General features: G+C 54.7%; 1 protein-coding gene across 2 annotated transcripts in view; it reads left to right on the top strand.

Moving 5' to 3' along the window:
• Positions 1-20,108, top strand: part of LOC116951154 (6-phosphofructo-2-kinase/fructose-2,6-bisphosphatase 3-like) — a 75,080-nt gene that overhangs the window by 15,329 nt on the left and 39,643 nt on the right. Inside the window, exon 1 of one of the 2 annotated variants that reach the window (XM_076073409.1) lies at positions 3,958-4,327. The exons of the other annotated variant lie outside the window; for it this stretch is intronic. Within the exon in view, the coding sequence (XP_075929524.1) occupies positions 4,228-4,327 (100 nt within the window). The 5' untranslated portion in view covers positions 3,958-4,227. Of the gene's footprint in view, positions 1-3,957; positions 4,328-20,108 lie in introns of those variants that run through there. 2 annotated transcript variants of the gene reach the window in all.

Raw genomic sequence — 20,108 nt, 5'->3', positions numbered from 1 at the left:
GGCTCCGACGAAGTGATGTCCGTAGGTGGTGAAGGGTCGAGATAACCCTCAACCCACGACTCGAACTCGCTCAGCCGCTCCTCCGCTTGCGAGCCGCCGAGCCAATCCCGGCTAGCACGGTCGGCTGCGTACGGTGCGAAAGAAGTTCAACGTACCGTGCATACGCAAACACTCCAGAGTACATCGTGAAGTCAAAGTGACTCCAAAGAGACTGAGTCGCAGGCGTGGCTGCTCTGCGTTGATAACAGTGGAACGTCGGCAGTTTTCACTGCTGTACGAACCACTTGGAATGTTTAATAACATTTTATATGGATTTGGAATGTCGGGTGTCACACCGCGCGCTTGCTAGCCATGTGCCACCCTGGGTACGCTTGCGTGCGAGACGTTTTTCCATCTCAAGGGATATTGTCCCGGGTCAATATCTTATAGATGTGAATGTTATGTATACGGAACAACCACCGCACGCGGACAGCAGCTGCCCCAACACCATCACCGCACGCGGACAGCAGTGGCCCCACCACCACCACACGTGGGCAGCCTCACCACCACCACACGTAGGCAGCCTCACCACTACCACACGTGGGCAGCAGCAGCTCCACCACCACCACACACGGGCAGCAGCTGCGCCGCCACCACCACACGTAGGCAGCCTCACCACCACCACACGTGGGCAGCCTCACCACTTCCACACGTGGGCAGCAGCAGCTCCACCGCCAACACACGCGTGCAGCCTCACCACCACCACACGTGGGCAGCAGTAGCCCCCCACCACCGCCACACCCGAGCAGCAGCAGCCCCACCACCACCACACGCGGGGCAGCAGCAGCCCCACCACCAACACACGTGGGCAGGGCACCCTGATGCAATTATCTGACATCACGGTGCAGCATTCACGGCTTACCACGCGCATTGGTGTAGAGGGGCACTCAGCGTTCACGGCCCCACGGACGACGCCCTCCGCGTGCTCTCGCCCCCTCTCACTGCGTCTGCTGCTGTCCCCGTGTCACTGTACCGGGGCCCATGGGCAAGAGTACAGCAGGGCCTGGTGGGCAGACCTCTCGATCAAAGACCCCCCGTGTAGCTTGAACAGACTGATGGCGCAAGTGCTGTTAGCGAGCACCTATGAAGGCCGGCACGACACACGAGGGGGTGGGTGGCCAGCACCACACCCGGCCGCCTTTGTCTCCCCAGTGGCGATGTTGACACACCGCACCAGGTACTCAATTGAGGCTGAGTCGACCTAGGGGAGGCCCAGGACCGGTTCAAATAATCGTCACCGGTGTTGGCCGTGAGCGGGATTCGAATCCGGGTGGCCAGGTTCGTAGCGCATCGTAGCGCTCACCACCACACGACCGCTCCCCACTCTACCCACGTTGCTTTCACCACGAGGGTTGGTGGGTCACGCAGAGATCCGTTTAGAGCAGTGACTCTTAACCTTGGCTGCAGCCCTGCACCCCTTTGATTCCCAGTGGTTAAATAAAATGTATAATGTTAATAAATACATAGGGGTTGATGTGACAAAATAAGTTGTGCTTACGTGCCGTGCTTCGTTTGTGTTTAGATGCTTTACCTTCCCACAAACATTTGGCCATGTCTCACACCCCCAGAAAGGGCGTCTCGCACCCCAGGTTCAGAAGAAGAACCACTGGATTCGATTATTTGGATGATCGATAAAGCCAAATAATCCACTTCGGCAAGCTATCATTTGTGGTCAAGTCGCTTACGGAAAAGCTCAATGGGCTTTCCCTGGTAAAAATAAAATAGTTAAATGTGTGCATTCTGTTAGAGATCTGCTTACCTTTTCATATACTTTGCACTCTTATGGTTTGTTTTTGTACTGATTGCTATTGCGACAATCCCACCGCCTACCCAGACTGGACCATCTATATATAAAAAAATAGCTTTATAGTCTGAACAACTGTATTCTGATTGAAGCGGTAACTCGCCGGGCTGGAGAGAGGTTGCCAGGAGATTGAATTACTGTGCAGCGAGTGGGGTTCCTCGAAGGCGCCGTGGGGATCTCCAGCGCTGCAGTTTATTTCCCCCCCCCCCCCCCACGTAAACCAAAACCAAAGCACTCGTGGGAGTGGAATCGGCCACTCCACCCAAGGCGCTGCGTGACCCCCCTCCTGAGAAGAAGAAGTCTCGAGGCTGGGCTAGGCTCGCGTGCAGCAGACGCAGCACTCGTGCGACAATCGGCGCACCCACGGCGACTGTAAGAATGGTTTTGTGATGTGAAAGGTCACATCTTTTTACGCGAGATTATTTTCTGTCCGATGGGAAACGCAATGAGGCGATGGCCACGAAGGGGCGTGGGTTCGATCCCGACCCAGACGCCACGGTGGCTAGGAGATGTTAACTCCCTCGCCTGGTGTACAGGAGGTCGTGGGTTCGATCCTGACTCTAACGCCTGTTGTATATTTGGAGTTTGCGTGTCTCTCTCTCTCTCATCATCACGGTGGCTAGGAGATGTTAACTCCCTCGCCTGGTGTACAGGAGGTCGTGGGTTCGATCCCGACCCAGACACCTGCTGCTGTATATTTGGAGTTTGCACGTTATCTCTCTCTCTCTCTGTGGTTGCGTAGATTTTTCTCCGGGTCCCCTGGTTTTGCCCTATCACATTTAGAATCAACATCGCGCATTGATTATTTGGCTGCTATAAATGTCCACGTGATAAGCCACTTCTTTGAGCTATCATTTGTGGCCAGGTTGCTTCTATAAAAAGAGCTGTATAGCTCAGTAGGCCTTACCTCCGATTAGCACGGTTAGCTACGTAAGTTTGACATGGTAAAAATATATATACTTTGAATAGTGACAGTTTTCATGCATCTTGGCCATCGGCGGAGTTTGACTTCCATATTTGGAGGGGGCAGGGGTTCGCTTTGTCCCTCACATTCGGAATCGCGGGGGCATACAATGAATTTATAGGAATGTGGAGTTTCCACCACCAGGCTCAAGGACCCCGAATCGCGCCACTGGGTCCCGCTCGCTCTGGCTCGCTCGGGCGCCTAAGTGGAGGTTCGCGCAGTTGCAGGGAGCAGCAGGGAGCAGCAGGGAAGAGCAGGGAGGAGCAGGGAGCAAGCAGGGAGCAAGAAGGGAGCAGCAGGGAGCAGCAGGGAGCAGCAGGGAGCAGCAGGGAGCAGTAGGGGGCAAGAAGGGAGCAGCAGGGAGCAGCAGGGAGGAGCAGGGAGCAAGTAGGGAGCAGCAGGGAGCAGCAGGGAGCAGCAGGGAGCAGCAGGGAGCAGCAGTAGGGAGCAGCAGTAGGGAGCAGCAGTAGGGGGGAGCAGCAGGGAGCAGCAGGGAGCAGCAGGGAGCAGTAGGGGAGCAAGCAGGGAGCAAGAAGGGAGCAGCAGGGAGCAGTAGGGGAGCAAGCAGGGAGCAAGAAGGGAGAAGCAGGGAGCAGCAGGGAGGAGCAGGGAGGAGCAGGGAGCAGTAGGGAGCAAGCAGGGAGCAAGAAGGGAGCAGCGGGGAGCAAGCAGGGAGCAAGAAGGGAGCAGCAGGGAGCAAGAAGGGAGCAAGAAGGGAGCAGCAGGGAGCAGCAGGGAGGAGCAGGGAGCAGTAGGGAGCAGCAGGGAGCAGTAGGGGAGCAAGCAGGGAGCAAGCAGGGAGCAAGAAGGGAGCAGCAGGGAGCAGTAGGGAGCAAGAAGGGAGCAGCAGGGAGCAGTAGGGGAGCAAGCAGGGAGCAAGCAGGGAGCAAGAAGGGAGCAGCAGGGAGCAGTAGGGGAGCCACCCGCATCAGACATTGCGCTCCTGCTAGGCGATGTTCGGCCGGGCCGCTGCTGGCGGGGCCCGGCCGCCTGTGACGGGGGTGGGGGACCCAAGGCGTGGGAAGATCCCAAGAGGAGGGGGCGGGGCGTGAGAGGCGGGGAGGGGGCGGGGCGTGAGGGGAGGGGGCGGGGCGTGAGGGGAGGGGGCGGGGCGTGAGGGGAGGGGGCGGGGCGGGGCGTGAGAGGAGAGAGGCCCCTCGCCGTGCCCCACTCACTGACACCGCGGGGATCGCTGCACCTCGCCGTGCTCGGCACAGACCACAGCCGCTGCTGCTGCTGCCGCTCGAGGCCGGCGTTGAGTTGTTCGGCTCTGCCAAGCCGCGAGAGAGACCCAGCTCCGGTTAGCACGGCTTTCTTACAGGTGGGTGGGTAGGTGAGGGGCTACGTACGGCGCGAAAGAAGCTCAACACGCGCGCGCGCGAGCACCATTCGCGATAGGACAGGGAGCGAGGCAGTCCCAATGCCGCTGGAGCTGACGAGGAATCCGCTGCGCAAGGTCTGGGTGCCCCGCCACGGCCGCGATGACGCCGGGCAGCTGCCTGCAGCCCACAAGAACGGATGTGAGTACTGTAACACACCACACACTATACACTACACTATACACACCATACACTATGCACACACCACACACCATACACCATACACACACTACACACACCACACACTATACACACCACACACCCCATACACACTACACACACCATACACACCACACACTATACACACTACACACTATACATACTACACACCACACACCATACACTACACACCATACACTCTACACACACTACATACACCATACACTATACACACACACACCATACACTATACACACCACACACACTATACACACCACACACACCATACACACCACACACTACACACACCATACACCATACACACACCATACACTATACACACTACACACACACACCATACACACCATACACACACTACACACACCACACACTATACACACCACACATCCCATACACACTACACACACCATACACACCACACACACCATACACACACCACACACCATACACACCACACACACCACACACACACCACACACACACTACACACCACACACACTACACACACCACACACACACTACACACACCACACCACACACACACCACACACACACCATACACACTACACACACTACACACACACACTACACACACCACACACACACACCACACACACACTACACACACCACACACTACACACACCACACACTACACACATCACACACTACACACATCACACACACCACACACCATACACACCACACACACTATACACACCACACACACACTATAAACACCACACACCATACACACCATACACAATACACACACCATACACCATACACACACCATACACTATACACACTACACACACACACCATACACACCATACACACACTACACACACCACACACTATACACACCACACATCCCATACACACTACACACACCATACACACCACACACACCATACACACACCACACACCATACACACCACACACACCACACACACACTACACACCACACACACACTACACACACCACACACACACTACACACACCACACACACACTACACACACCACACCACACCACACACACACCATACACACTACACACACTACACACACACACTACACACACCACACACACACACCACACACACACTACACACACCACACACTACACACACCACACACTACACACATCACACACTACACACATCACACACACCACACACCATACACACCACACACACTATACACACCACACACACACTATAAACACCACACACCATACACACCATACACACCACACACACACACCATACACACACCACACACACTACACACACCACACACACACCACACACACACTACATACCACACACCATTCACACCACACACACTACACACACACCACAGACACACACACTACACACCACACACCATACACACTACACACACCATACACACCACACACACACCATACACACACCACACACACACCATACACTCCACACACACTACACATACCACACACACACCACACACACACTACACACCACACACCATACACACCACACACACTACACACACCACACACACACCATACACACCACACAGACGAGTGGGATTCCATGCCCTGGTGGTCTCTCGGCACGCCTGGGTGGTGGTGGTGGGCTGCTGCTGCTGGTGGTGGAGATGGCGGTGGTGGTGGTGGAGGTGGTGGTGGAGATGGAGGTGGTGGTGGTGGTGGAGATGGAGGTGGTAGTGGTGGAGATGGAGGTGGTGGTGGTGGTGGTGAAGATGGAGGAGGTGGTTATGGTGGAGATGGAGTAGGTGATGGAGATGGAGTAGGTAGTTGTGATGGAGATGGAGTAGGTGATGGAGATGGAGGTAGTGGTGGAGATGGTGGTGGAGATGGTGGTGGTTGAGATGGTGGTGGTTGAGATGGAGGTAGTGGTGGAGATGGTGGTGGTTGAGATGGTGGTGGTGGAGATGGTGGTGGTTGAGATGGTGGTGATGGAAATGGAGATGGTGGTTGAGATGGTGGTGGTTGAGATGGTGGTTGAGATGGAGGTAGTGGTGGAGATGGTAGTGGTTGAGATGGTGGTGGTTGAGTTGGTGGTGGTTGAGATGGTGGTTGAGATGGAGTTAGTGGTGGTGGTGTTGGTGGTTGAGATGGTGGTGGTTGAGATGGTGGTTGAGATGGTGGTGGTTGAGATGGAGGTAGTGGTGGAGATGGTGGTGGTTGAGATGGTGGTTGAGATGGTGGTGGTGGTGTTGGTGGCAGCCCCCCCGCTTCTACCCCGTTGCAGGCGTGTATGGGGGCAGGGGGGGTAATGAAATGGATGTGTAAACTCATTAAAACTTTACTTAATCTCATCGCGTTATAAATGTTGATGATTCTCTTGGCCGCCGTGCTAAATGTTTGGCTACGGCGTGGCGCTGCACTCGCGATCTGCTTCCCCGGTCACGGCTAACGTCAGTGGCGGGGGAGATACCTGTGATGTATGAACCTGCGTGGCCCCCCCCACCTCCAGAATGGTGACGTATGGTCAGCCTCCCCCCCCACTGTGAGAGGCATGTCAAAGGTCTGTACTTGAGCTGTCTTGTTAGGCAGGACAGCTCATGTTAGACAGCTCCTGTTAGACAGCTCCTGTTAGACACCTCCCGTTAGACAGCTCCCGTTAGACAGCTCCCGTTAGACACCTCCTGTTAGACAGCTCCTGTTAGACACCTCCCGTTAGACACCTCCTGTTAGACACCTGTTAGACAGCTCCTGTTAGACAGCTCCTGTTAGACACCTCCTGTTAGACACCTCCTGTTAGACACCTTCCGTTAGACACCTGTTAGACAGATCCTGTTAGACAGCTCCTGTTAGACAGCTCCTGTTAGAGAGCTCCTGTTAGACACCTCCTGTTAGACAGCTCCTGTTAGACAGCTCTTGTTAGACAGCTCCTGTTAGACACCTCCTGTTAGACACCTCCTGTTAGACAGCTCCTGTTAGACAGCTCCTGTTAGACCGCTCCTGTTAGACCGCTCCTGTTAGACACCTCCTGTTAGACAGCTCCTGTTAGACACCTCCTGTTAGACACCTCCTGTTTGACACCTCCTGTTAGACAGCTCCTGTTAGATACCTCCTGTTAGACAGCTCCTGTTAGACACCTCCTGTTGGACACCTCCTGTTAGACAGCTCCTGTTAGACAGCTCCTGTTAGACACCTCCTGTTAGACAGCTCCTGTTAGACACCTCCTGTTAGACACCTCCCGTTAGACACCTCCCGTTAGTCAGCTCCTGTTAGACACCTCCTGTTGGACACCTCCTGTTAGACAGCTCCTGTTAGACAGCTCCTGTTAGACACCTCCCGTTAGACACCTCCTGTTAGTCAGCTCCTGTTAGACACATCCCGTTAGACACCTCCTGTTAGACAGCTCCTGTTAGACACCTCCTGTTAGACAGCTCCTGTTAGAGAGCTCCTGTTAGACACCTCCTGTTAGACAGCTCCTGTTAGACAGCTCTTGTTAGACAGCTCCTGTTAGACACCTCCTGTTAGACACCTCCTGTTAGACAGCTCCTGTTAGACAGCTCTTGTTAGACAGCTCCTGTTAGACCGCTCCTGTTAGACCGCTCCTGTTAGACACCTCCTGTTAGACAGCTCCTGTTAGACACCTCCTGTTAGACACCTCCTGTTAGACACCTCCTGTTAGACAGCTCCTGTTAGACAGCTCCTGTTAGACACCTCCTGTTAGACAGCTCCTGTTAGACACCTCCTGTTGGACACCTCCTGTTAGACAGCTCCTGTTAGACAGCTCCTGTTAGACACCTCCTGTTAGACACCTCCTGTTGGACACCTCCTGTTAGACAGCTCCTGTTAGACAGCTCCTGTTAGACACCTCCCGTTAGACACCTCCTGTTAGTCAGCTCCTGTTAGACACCTCCTGTTGGACACCTCCTGTTAGACAGCTCCTGTTAGACAGCTCCTGTTAGACACCTCCCGTTAGACACCTCCTGTTAGACAGCTCCTGTTAGACACCTCCTGTTAGACAGCTCCCGTTAGACACCTCCTGTTAGACAGCTCCTGTTAGACAGCTCCCGTTAGACAGCTCCTGTTAGACAGCTCCTGTTAGACACCTCCTGTTAGACAGCTCCTGTTAGACAGCTCCTGTTAGACACCTCCTGTTAGACAGCTCCTGTTAGACAGGTCCTGTTAGACAGCTCCTGTTAAACACCTCCTGTTAGACAGCTCCTGTTAGACACCTCCTGTTAGACAGCTCCAGTTAGACAGCTCCTGTTAGACACCTCCTGTTAGACAGCTCCTGTTAGACACCTCCTGTTAGACAGCTCCTGTTAGACAGCTCCTGTTAGACACCTCCTGTTAAACACCTCCTGTTAGACACCTCCTGTTAGAAACCTCCTGTTAGACAGCTCCTGTTAGACAGCTCCTGTTAGACAGCTCCTGTTAGACAGCTCCTGTTAGACACCTCCTGTTAAACACCTCCTGTTAGACACCTCCTGTTAGAAACCTCCTGTTAGACAGCTCCTGTTAGACAGCTCCTGTTAGACAGCTCCTGTTAGACACCTCCTGTTAGACAGGACAGGTCACATGTCCGGCGTTTCCCATTGATGTCCTTCTTGCCCGAGGTTATATTTGGCAATCTAGTTTCTAAAAGTCACAACAGTTCCTGCTCAGACTTAACAACGTGGAGCATCCGTAATAAACGGGGTTTTCTTTTGTTGAGTTTGGTTGCGCCAATATAATGTGTGTCGTTAAACCCGCCACCACCCAACACTACCAATTAGTCAGGGGTCACCAAGCGACACGTGCCAATTAGTGTACAGCTTCAGCAGCACATTAATTTGTTGTGTGTGGGAGAGTCGTAGACCCCACAACACAGCCACAGTTCGTGTACTGTGACGTTTCTAATTGGCCACGTTTTGTTGCACGTGACTAACCTTACTAATTGGCTGTGTCGGGTGGTGGCGGATTTACCGACCCACTTATATTGGCACGATCTTGAACCCCCCCCCCCCCCCAAAAACACTTATTATTAGTCACGAAAGCCTACCACTACTACCACTACTACTACCCTTACCACTACTACTACACCTACCACTACTACTACACCTACTACTACGCCTACCACCACTACTACCACTACTACTACTACACTTACCACTACTACACCTACTACTGCGCCTACCACCACTACTACGCCTACCACTGCTATTACACCTACCACGACTACTACTACCACTGCTACTACACCTACCACGACTACTACTACCACTGCTACTACTACTACCACTTCTACTACACCTACCACCACTACTACTACTACTACACCTACTACTACCACTACTACTACACCTACCACTACTACTACTAACACTACTACTACACCTACTACTACTACCACTACTACTACACCTACTACTACCACTACTACTACCACTAATACTACACCTACCATTTCTACTACCACTAATACTACCACTACTACGCTTACTACTACTACCACTACTACTACCACTACTACTACGCCTACCACTGCTACTACACCTACCACTACTACTACTATACCTACCACCACTACTATGCCTACCACTACGCCTACCACTACTACTACACCTACCACCACTACGCCTTCTGCCACTACACCTACGACTACCACTACGCCTACCACTACAACTACACCTACCGCCACTACTCAGCCTACCACTTCTACTACACCTACCACTCACCTATCACTCACCTACCACTCACCTACTACGCCTATCACTCGCCTACCACTCCTACGCCTACTACCACTACTACTACCACTACTACTACCACTACTCCTATGCCTACCACTACTACCACAACTACTTGCTTGTAGACGTTGATTATCAACGGGATCATTGATCTGGGCCGTGACGCGGGTGGTAGGTACGTAATGGCCAGCTCACCCGCGCCTTCTCAACACTGAGCGTGCGGAAGGTCGCGACTGCTGCTGTTGATTGAGATGACGATATCTGTTGTATAAAAAAATCTATTTTTAAACTAAAAATTTTTTTATTTTACGACGCGGCTTTTTTTCAGAAGCGACCAGGCTCTCACAAATGAGAGGTCAACGAAGTGGCTTATCACGTGCAAATTTATAGCAGCCAAATACTCTAAAGGCACGTTTCTATAGGACTGCGTTTCTCCTGGCTAGCTGGGGTATGGTCACTCCTCGATGCCCACGCAACGGGAAGAGAGTTGCACGACATTTGTGTGATCCACCAACCCTTGCCTCCACAGCGCGCGGTTTACTGCCCACGAGCAGCGTAGCCACCACCCCCGAGCAGGGCTCTCCCGAGTCGCACGCTGTCTCCCACTCTCTCTCCCACTCACTCCCGCTCTCTCTCACACTCTCTCTCCAACTCACTCCCACTCTGTCTCGCTCTTCAACTTACTCCCACTCTCTCTCCCACTCTCTTGCGCTCTCTCCAACTCACTCCCGCTCTCTCCCACTCTCTCTCCCACGCTCTCTCCAACTCTCTCTCCAACTCTCTTTCCAACTCACTCCTGCTCTCTCCCACTCTCTCCCACTCTCTCTCCCACTCTCTCGTGCTCTCTCCAACTCACTCCCGCTCTCTCCCACTCTCTCCCGCTCTCTCTCTCGCTCTCCAACTCACTCCCACTCTCTCCCACTCTCTCGCGCTCTCTCCCACTCTCTCCAACTTACTCCCACTCTCTCTCCCACTCTCTCTCTCCCACTCTCTCTGGCACTCACTCCCACTCTCTCCCGCTCTCTCCCGCTCTCCCATTCTCTCCAACTCACTCCCACTCACTCCCACTCTCTCTCTCTCGCACTCTCCAACTCTCTCCCACTCTCTCCCGCTCTCTCCCACTCTCTCTGGCACTCTCTCCCATCCTCTCCAACTCACTCCCACTCTCTCCCGCTCTCTCCCGCTCTCCAATTCTCTCCAACTCACTCCCACTCTCTCCCGCTCTTGCCTGCTCTCTCCCATTCTCTCCAACTCACTCCCGAGTCTTTTGTCGCCATTCTGAGCTGCGAGCTCTCGGCGCTGGCTGCCGTGAATGCAGCGACCTCGCGTGAACCCAACCCTTCGCGCCAGCGCGGCGCGCCGCGACGGATGGAGGCACGCCGCTGTTGGGGCGAGCGACGCTGTCGGTGTCGCGTCGTGGGCGGGGGGGTGCCGACGTCGCCGAACACGTCGTCGTCCGCGGCGATGCGCGTCCTCGCGCCCGGCGCTCCGTGGGTGTCCGGCCATGCGGATTAATAATGCACAACGTCGCACACTGTACCCACTGTACACACTGTACACACCAATGCCGATACCCGCCATTCGCCACGAAGTGACAGTGATGTCACCACAGCGCCTGTGCCAGGCTAGGTGCACTTTGAAGCCACGTGAAATGTCGAAGGCTCGCTGACAGGTCACGGGACTGAGCCAGGTGCCATGGGTTGACTGACTTAGATGACTGGCAGATGTGTAGAGGTGCTAACTACGCACTGTTCAGTAACCTGCATTGTCACTAGGTATCAAAGAGGCAGTGCAGCGTTACCTCTGTGTGAAATGGTTGGGGTCAGATGAGGTGAAGTGGATCGTAGCCACAGTTTGGTAAGAACCAATCAGACAGTTCCACGTGGGAGTGTGGGATTGGTTAGACCTGGCCACAAACGGGTATAAGAAAGGTGAGCGCACAGAGTGCGGGGAGTTCTCTCCCTACACGAAGACCGAAGCCCGGGCTGAAGACAGCCAGGACCCTGGACCCAGCCTTCCAGCCCTTCTGAGGGCTAAGGCTCGGCGTACCAAGTGGTCAAGACCCACCGGGCCAGCAGTGGGTCAGATAGCCTCCCCTAGGTCCCAGCCGGAGCACTCTAGGATAGCGGTAGACGTGTGAGTAAGTCCCGCCAGGACAGGAGACTGTACCTCCTTAGGTTAGCAAGAGACCTGTGTGTAGGTCCCGCTAAGTCCAGAGGCTGTACCTCCTTAGGGTATCGGGTGACGGGACCGTATACCCCTCTGTGTGTTAAGGACTGTGTAAGAGAAGAATTACAATAAACAGAGTGTGCCTCATAAGAAGTGTATTCGTCATTATAAACACTACAGATGCACTGCTCGTTGTTGTGAGCGCCGCTCCTCTACCCAGTAGCAGCATCCTTCATGAGCCTCCTCCACAGGGGCTGATATTAACATGGCTGGTACCAGTCTTTGGCAAGTCCACTCAGCTCCACATCCTCCAGTACCACATCAGTACGTCTGATGTGGTGTCGTGCCTGTTTAGCCCCCTCTGTCCAGCCAAAGAGAAGCTGCGTGGGCATGCGGTGGTTGGGCATACAGCCGACATGGCACTATACACACACACACAGACACACGCTTAGACGAACAAAGATCCCCCGGATAGCGATACTAGACTGTTGGGGCAAGTGATGCTAGCGAGCAGCTCCTATTAAGGCCTGCACAGCACACAAGGGGGTGGGTGGCCAGCACCACGCCCGACCGCCTTTGTCTCCCCAGTGGCGACGCTTACACACCGCACCGGGTACTCATTTGAGACCGAGTCGAGCGAGCGGAGGCCCAGAACCGGTTCAGACATTTGTCACTGGTGGCCGGCCGTGAGCGGGAATCAAACTCGGCAAGGCGGGTCACCGCTACACCGCCGCTCCCCACGCATGCACACGCAGGATCCGGATCGGATCTGCGTAGCCCCGTGGGAATGGAGCTGCGATCCACTGCCAGTCGCGCTTTGGCGTGGTCAGTTGCCCAGCAGCGGTCATTGCGAGTGCCCAACCGAGCGTCGCCCGCTAATAATTGTTACCGTTTTGTTCACGTTCAGCGGATTTGCTCCGTTAACTCGTGCCGTTCTCTGTGCACGTGGCGTGCCGTAGAAATGTGACGGCGGTGGTGCTGGTGACCTCGGCAGCGTGGGTTATGTTCCACGAAGGGTAGCCGCTAATGGCGTTGTGTAACGCGGGGGATTGGGAGATAATCGCATCTGTTTGTATAAACCGCGTCGGTGCCGACGAGATGAAATCGGTACGCGCTGGGGGCGATTCGGAGGAAGGTTATTTCTTAATCCCGCGCCGGGCTTCTTGAGACTAAAGGCAATTCGCACGCTCGCTTGTGCCGGGCATCGTACCTTGATCCACGGCCCGCACAAGGCGGAGGAAACCCGAGCTGAACACGACCTGGTGGTGGGGGCGACATACAAACTTCACGCAGGAAGGCGCTGGGGCGCGATGAAAAAAAGAGTCCGGTGAAATATGGAGAGGTTACGCATGCATGAGCCTAATGGAGGTGTTGTGTGTTTAAGCGTGGGTTCTTAGCATGCGACCGCGCATGAAATTGCCATTATCTCTATAGATTCCTGTGTCGCAACTCCTTATATGGGCTTGTAAACGCCCAGGGTAACCTTATTTGGGCATGACACCTGCGCATTATCATTACAAACATTTACGGAATCGTTCTGTATCACAGCACCCGAGCCGGGACTCGAACCCGGGCGCTTCTTGCCGCGAGGCGCCGCCGTGCCGGCCGCGCGGGCACGAGGGCGGCCGGCACCGCGTGGGTCGCTCAGTCGGCAACGCCGTGCGGGCAGACGCAGCGCGGCAGGCAGGCAGGCAGCCCTCGACCCCACCGAGGTCCCCGGAGAGCGTGGGGAGCCGTGGGCGCCGAGCCCCGGCGCTACGACGCCGTTTGCGTTGACGCGGCGAGGCACGGTGCCACCACAGCGGTAACTCTTGGCAACACGGTGCCTGGGGGCTCGCCTGCCGACTCTCCGCGCGCAGTTGATGCTCTCCACCTGTTCTGGAAAGGATTTTCCCCGCAGATTCTCCCAAGATTTTCTCCCACTGCTAAAAAAGTATTACTGAATTGGGATCCACGCAGCAGCAGCAGCAGCATCTCCTTTGCGCTAAAACTTTGCAGGACCCTCCGGTGAGTCTTTTTCCTGAGGTAAAGACGCGTCACAATGCGTAAGAAGAAGTGGTGATGCACAACGCCGACGACAACACCAGAAAGCCAACGCATCCGTCAACAACGCTTTGGCCTCGAAGGAAAACGTTTGAAATAAAAGATTGCGTTTTCGTCCGACATCCCCGCTTCATCGCAAATTTGCGTCCCGAGAGCTGGTGGGGGTGAATACGAGTTGGAGACACCGTATGAGGCCCCCCCCCCCCCCCCCCCCGATAGAAATGTCAAGTTTAACGATGTTTCCAGACGACACCTCGGAAGACCTACACCCATCTGCGCTGACGGTAAAATGATCTGAAGTCGCCGGCACATTGAACTCCGCGCCAGCGTGGTGCGACGGCGGCGTGCCCGTGAAGGGAGCGAGAGACCCATTGTGTGCTCGGTGACTCATTGCTGGGCCTCGCTGCCCCTCCCCAAGCCCATTGTGAATCGTGTATCAAAGAATGTACAGCGGGTGGATCAAAGCACGTACGGAGCGTACAAAAACCCCCGGCTGCCGCGCTGCGCAGCAGGAGGTGGGCTCGGAGAAGGGAAATCGTCGTGTTCGCGAGAAGCGCTCTTTTATTTTTGGGGCCGGGAAACGAGACGGCGGTGCTCGGCGGCGGCAGCGCGGCCGCATGGCCCAGCAGTTGCACGTTTGTTGCGGAGGTTCCGAGGTTCGACTCCGGTGGGCCGCCCTGGTTATTACTGCAGTTGCGGTGACCGTCACAATACGCTTCCGTCCTCTTCACTGTTGACTTGTTGAAGGTCCCGCGGTGTCATTCTCGGCAAGTAGGCCGTCGTGTGCCGGCGTCGTGGTCCAAATTAGAAAAAATTACCCGCCAACGGCTTAGGATTACACACGGCTGCACCACTGCCGACCCGATAGACTTGTGCCAGCTTGCGGGCGAGGTGCCGGGTTACCGCGTGCCGCACTTAGAGACGGCTGCCACTGGGGGTGCCCCTTCCAATGTGTCGAGATGAGATGATGCAAGTCGCTCATCGCACGCAAATTCGCTCCGAGACGCCCCCCCCCCCCGCACCCGGGGTAACGGAGGGCGGCGGCTCGATCAAAAACACGACTCTCGCCGTTCGGGAGCGGCGCTACGAGGTGCGATCAGCGACTCTCGTTGAGGCAGTCGTGGTGGTAGGGGGGGGGGGTCTCAAGCCTGTAATCTCCGCGGGAGGGGGCGGGCGGGCGGGGTCTCGGCAGTGCAACGCACAGGGCGGGGAGGGAATCTCAGACCCCCGGTGATGCTCCTGCTGACAAGGTGTTGGCCTCTCCCACTGGTGACGGAGGGCGGCGTTGACGTGCATTTTGAGTTGAGTGGAAGGTGACCGCCGGTGGCTCCGTCGTCGTCGTCGCCGTCTGACGCTAGTGGCGTCGCATTCTGATACAACGGGGGCAGGCAGAATGCGTGGCTTGAGCAGGCACTCTGTGTGTGACATCGGTGGCTCTGGGAGCGAGCAAAGCGAACGTACTTCTACTGTACTGTTTGTTTATTTTATTAGGTAACGCCCCACGGAGTTGCTGTGTCACTCTTTTTCAGCAGCGATCCGGCTTTCACAAATGATTGCTCATTGTGTGGAAATTTATGGCAGCCAAACAATCTGAACGCGTGATGTCGATTCTAAATGTGAAGGGGGAAATCGGAGGACCCGGAGAAAAATCCACGTGACCACGGGGAAACAGAGAGACACCAAAAACTACAAATTTTTCGGATGGATGGCCGGACAGACCGATGGAGCAATCGGAGGGCAGGGCCGGGGGCCGGGAGGTTGGTGTCGCACTTCGCTGTGTCGGCAACTTTCCAGCTGCCTCAGGTTCAATTCACATCATCATTCTCATCATCACATTTCTCTTGAAGCCAGCTGAGAGCTCACCGAGATGGAAGGTCTCTCATCGTCTTTGCGATTCGCGATTATGGGTGACGATGGGCGACGATGGGTGACGATAGGTGACGATGATCGTCACGGCGGCGGCAGTGATGATGGTATTGATGATGAGTTAGTAGTGGTGGGGATTGGCACAGCAGGGGGCACAGCTGGTGTGCATCTTCCAGTCATCTCAGTCAGCCAAGTCATGGCACCTGGGTCTGCCCCGAGACCTCCTGTCAGCGAGCCTTCGACGCTTCACGTGGCCTCTGGCCTGGCACTGGCGCTGTGGTGACGTTCCCGATACTTCGTGGGGAATGATGGGTATTGGTGTATTGGCGGTGATGACGACGATGAGTCTAAATTGTGCCCCGGTTGGAACTATAACTCATCATCTCACAACTGGGAGCGTTACTGTTCTGCTAAAGGGGCTGTACCCCTGTTCTTATTCTAGAAAATGGAGCGCGAGACGTGGAATACATTCAGAGCAGTTGCAACCCTCTGTGTTTGAGAACGACCCACTGAAGCGGATATCACAGAGCTTCCTCTGATATTCATTCTTCACGTGACCTCTGTTTCACACAGTAGGGGGTTGCACTGAGAGCAATGGTTGTCCCGTGACAGCCACACCGATATTTAAATTCCCAAAGCTTGAATTTAGCCACCTTCATTGTACCGTTGACTGTACACAGCCACCGGTGACCGGGCCGAGGCCGGCAAACTCGCTGCGCTCGAGAACCCGGACGGCTCACCCCCGGGTTCAAACCCCGGCTGTCAGCGCTGTGACCTCCGAGCCACCCGGACGCCTCGTGCGCCCGCGACCTCGGACTGACGGAGGGGGCAGCGGAGCCGGCGAGAAATAACGGAACGCGCAGCGTCATTGCGCGTTTATTGATTGGCCAAATCGATCGGCAAAAGCCCCGCTCTTCTTAAGTGACACCTTCTACGACCCAATCTCTCTCCTTCTACTCCACCCTGCCCCCCCTCGGCGAACTCGTACGACCCCAACGCAGCCGCTGTCCTTGAAACAATGTCTTCACCCGAGGGAGAGCACGGGGAGTCGTCCTGCATATTAACTCATGCGCACCCCACCACCACCACCAACCCACCACTACCACCGCTCACTCATGCGCACACCACCACCAACCCACCACTGCCACCACTACCACCGCTCACTCATGCGTACCCCACCACCACCACCACCAACCCACCACTGCCACCACTACCACCGCTCACTCATGCGTACCCCACCACCACCACCACCAACCCACCACTGCCACCACTACCACCGCTCAATCATGCGCACCCCACCATCACCACCACCAACCCACCACTGCCACCACTACCACCGCTCACTCATGCGCACCCCACCACCACCACCACCAACCCACCACTGCCACCACTACCACCGCTCACTCATGCGCACTCCACCATCAACCCACCACCAACCCACCACTGCCACCACTACCACTGCTCACTCATGCACACCCCACTACCAACCCGCCACCAACCCACCACTGCCACCACCACCACAGCTCACTCATGCACACCCCACTACCACCACCACCAACCCACCACTGCCACCACTACCACCGCTCACTCATGCGCACTCCACCACCAACCCACCACCAACCCACCACTGCCACCACTACCACTGCTCACTCATGCACACCCCACTACCAACCCGCCACCAACCCACCACTGCCACCACCACCACAGCTCACTCATGCACACCCCACTACCACCACTGCTCACTCAGCACACCCCACCATCGCCTCCACCACCACCAACCCACCGCCACTCACACTGCCTGCTGCCCACCAATGTGGCATTTCCAAGTAATTTGTTGAAGCGAATGGGAGGGGATATTGAGATTTGGTGGAGTGCGTGCGAACGTGCGATTCAATCACAAGCCTCGAGCGTTGCCAGAGTCGTGCGTGCGCCGATCAGCTGTGTCGTAGATAATTTCCTTGTTTCTTGATTCCACGGCTGTTCGGTGAAGTGCTGCCGATTTTTATATCTCGCGGCGATGCATCGCAACGTTACGCACAGTGGCGTGTGATGAACAGCAAGGTGAATGGATATTATTGTATGTGGAGTTCATTGGAAGGTGGTATTGTTGTTATTGTGGCATTGTTGTTAAACTCTTGTAGATGTACAGACCAGTGTTCATCTGCTTAGTCATGGGCAAGCGGCTGAAATTCCAGATTCCTGTGCCGGGGGCAAGTCAGCTCATAAGACAACCAAGCAGACGTTATAAACGGTCCTCCTCCCATTAAGTTAATTATTCACGTTTCAATTGTTAATTTAATCACATCACGAGGGTATTTTGTTTGCCACATTGCAGTTACATACAAAGCTTGATGGTGATGCGAGATGTTAACTACCTCGCCTGGTATACAGGACGTTGTGGGTTCGGTCCCGACCTCAACGACTGTATATTTGGAGTTTGCGTGTCTCTCTCCCCGTGATCGCGTTGATTTTTCTCCGGATTCTCCGGTTTTTCCCCTCCACATTTCGACTCGACATCACGCTTTGAGAGTACTTGGTCGCTATAAATTTTCACGAAATAATGAGCCACTTTGTTGAGCTATAATTTTTTTATAGCCAGGGTCGCTTCTGAAGAAGAGCTACACAGCAACTCAGTGGGGCCTTAGCTGGTAAAATAAAACAAATAGTTTGGTTAAGTTAACAAAAATGCACGTCAGCCAGGGAAGCCTGGCCGAGCCGCACGAGGGCCCTGCTGCTGCCTGCGTTGCGATGACGTTCGGCCAGTTCCACAAACGAGCGTTTTGGCCTTTGCGTTGGAGGGGGGCGGGGGCGAACCGAGGAACTCCTGGAGAAAACCCAGCAACGCCATTGGAGGGGGTGACGCGCAGAGCTCCGCACGGATAGATTCAACAATCCAATTTTTGTTTATTGTTACAGTGGACTCTCGATTGTCCGCGTGCGGTTTATCCGTCTTGCAGATTAGCCGCGCACCTGCGAATTTCACGTGAATTAATATCACTCGTGGATTTTCCCTTGCGCTCAAATGAATAATATAAAAACAGTTATACATTGTTAGTCTTGTAAATGTTTGTTACAAGTCACGTGCTTAACCCGAGCAAATGTGTTGCTCCTGTTAATCCGAAATCCACACGATCGCCTCGACAGTACAGTAGTTGCAACGGTGGGTGGCGGAGTTTGATTAATGTTGATTGGCGTGGCTCTGCTGCTGTCCACTTAGTGGGCCGAGTCTTCTGTGCAGGCGAATGTGTTTTTCGGCATAGAGAGCCGTGGAAATTTGTATATATTTTTTGATCATCTGCAATTTTTAATTATCCGCGGCTGTCCTCCCCGTCATTAGCGCGGGTAATCGAGAGTCGACTGTAAATATATTATTTTTTCAAACCAGGAAAATCCCACTGGGCTCTTAGCTATTATTCAGAGGCGGCCTGGCCATCCATAATAGCTCATTGAAGTGACTTTTATCATCACACGTTGGAATTTACAGCAGCAGCAGCCAAATCATCTAAATCATTTAATCTCCTGACCAAAGCAAGTCGGCTTGATTTGTTTTCGTAATGTCCCTCTGCCTCACGTCATGCTTCACGTCACGCCGAAGCCCTCGGGACTAGTACGGCCTCTCTCGAGAGACTCTCCTATAAAGAGAATCGCAATGCGGAGCAGCCATGCAGCACGCGCACGGACCACGCGTACCCGGGGCGGGCCGGGCCAACGGCGAGACGCCTTCACGTGTCCGAGGAGGCGTGCGGGGAATCGATGGGTCGTCACGACTCCCGAACATGACTATCGTCGAGGATGGATTTGCCTGTGCTCCATTCACGTGGTCCGTCGCCGTGGTTACCCAACGCGTGCTCCAGTGTTGATTCTCGGGCCTCGGTGGTTCTGTGTCATCTGTTGGTTAAACAAAGGATACCGATTGGTGGCAAATCCCCTTGCCTATGGCAATAATGACTGTATGCATGGAACAAT

This window comes from Petromyzon marinus, chromosome 42 (assembly GCF_048934315.1).
Source record: "Petromyzon marinus isolate PM22_M1 ecotype Great Lakes invasive population chromosome 42, UKy_Petmar_22M1.pri1.0, whole genome shotgun sequence".
NCBI classification, from domain to species: domain Eukaryota; kingdom Metazoa; phylum Chordata; class Hyperoartia; order Petromyzontiformes; family Petromyzontidae; genus Petromyzon; species Petromyzon marinus.
Note: the sequence above shows the minus strand (reverse complement) of the source record. Positions and strands in the feature narration are given on the sequence as shown.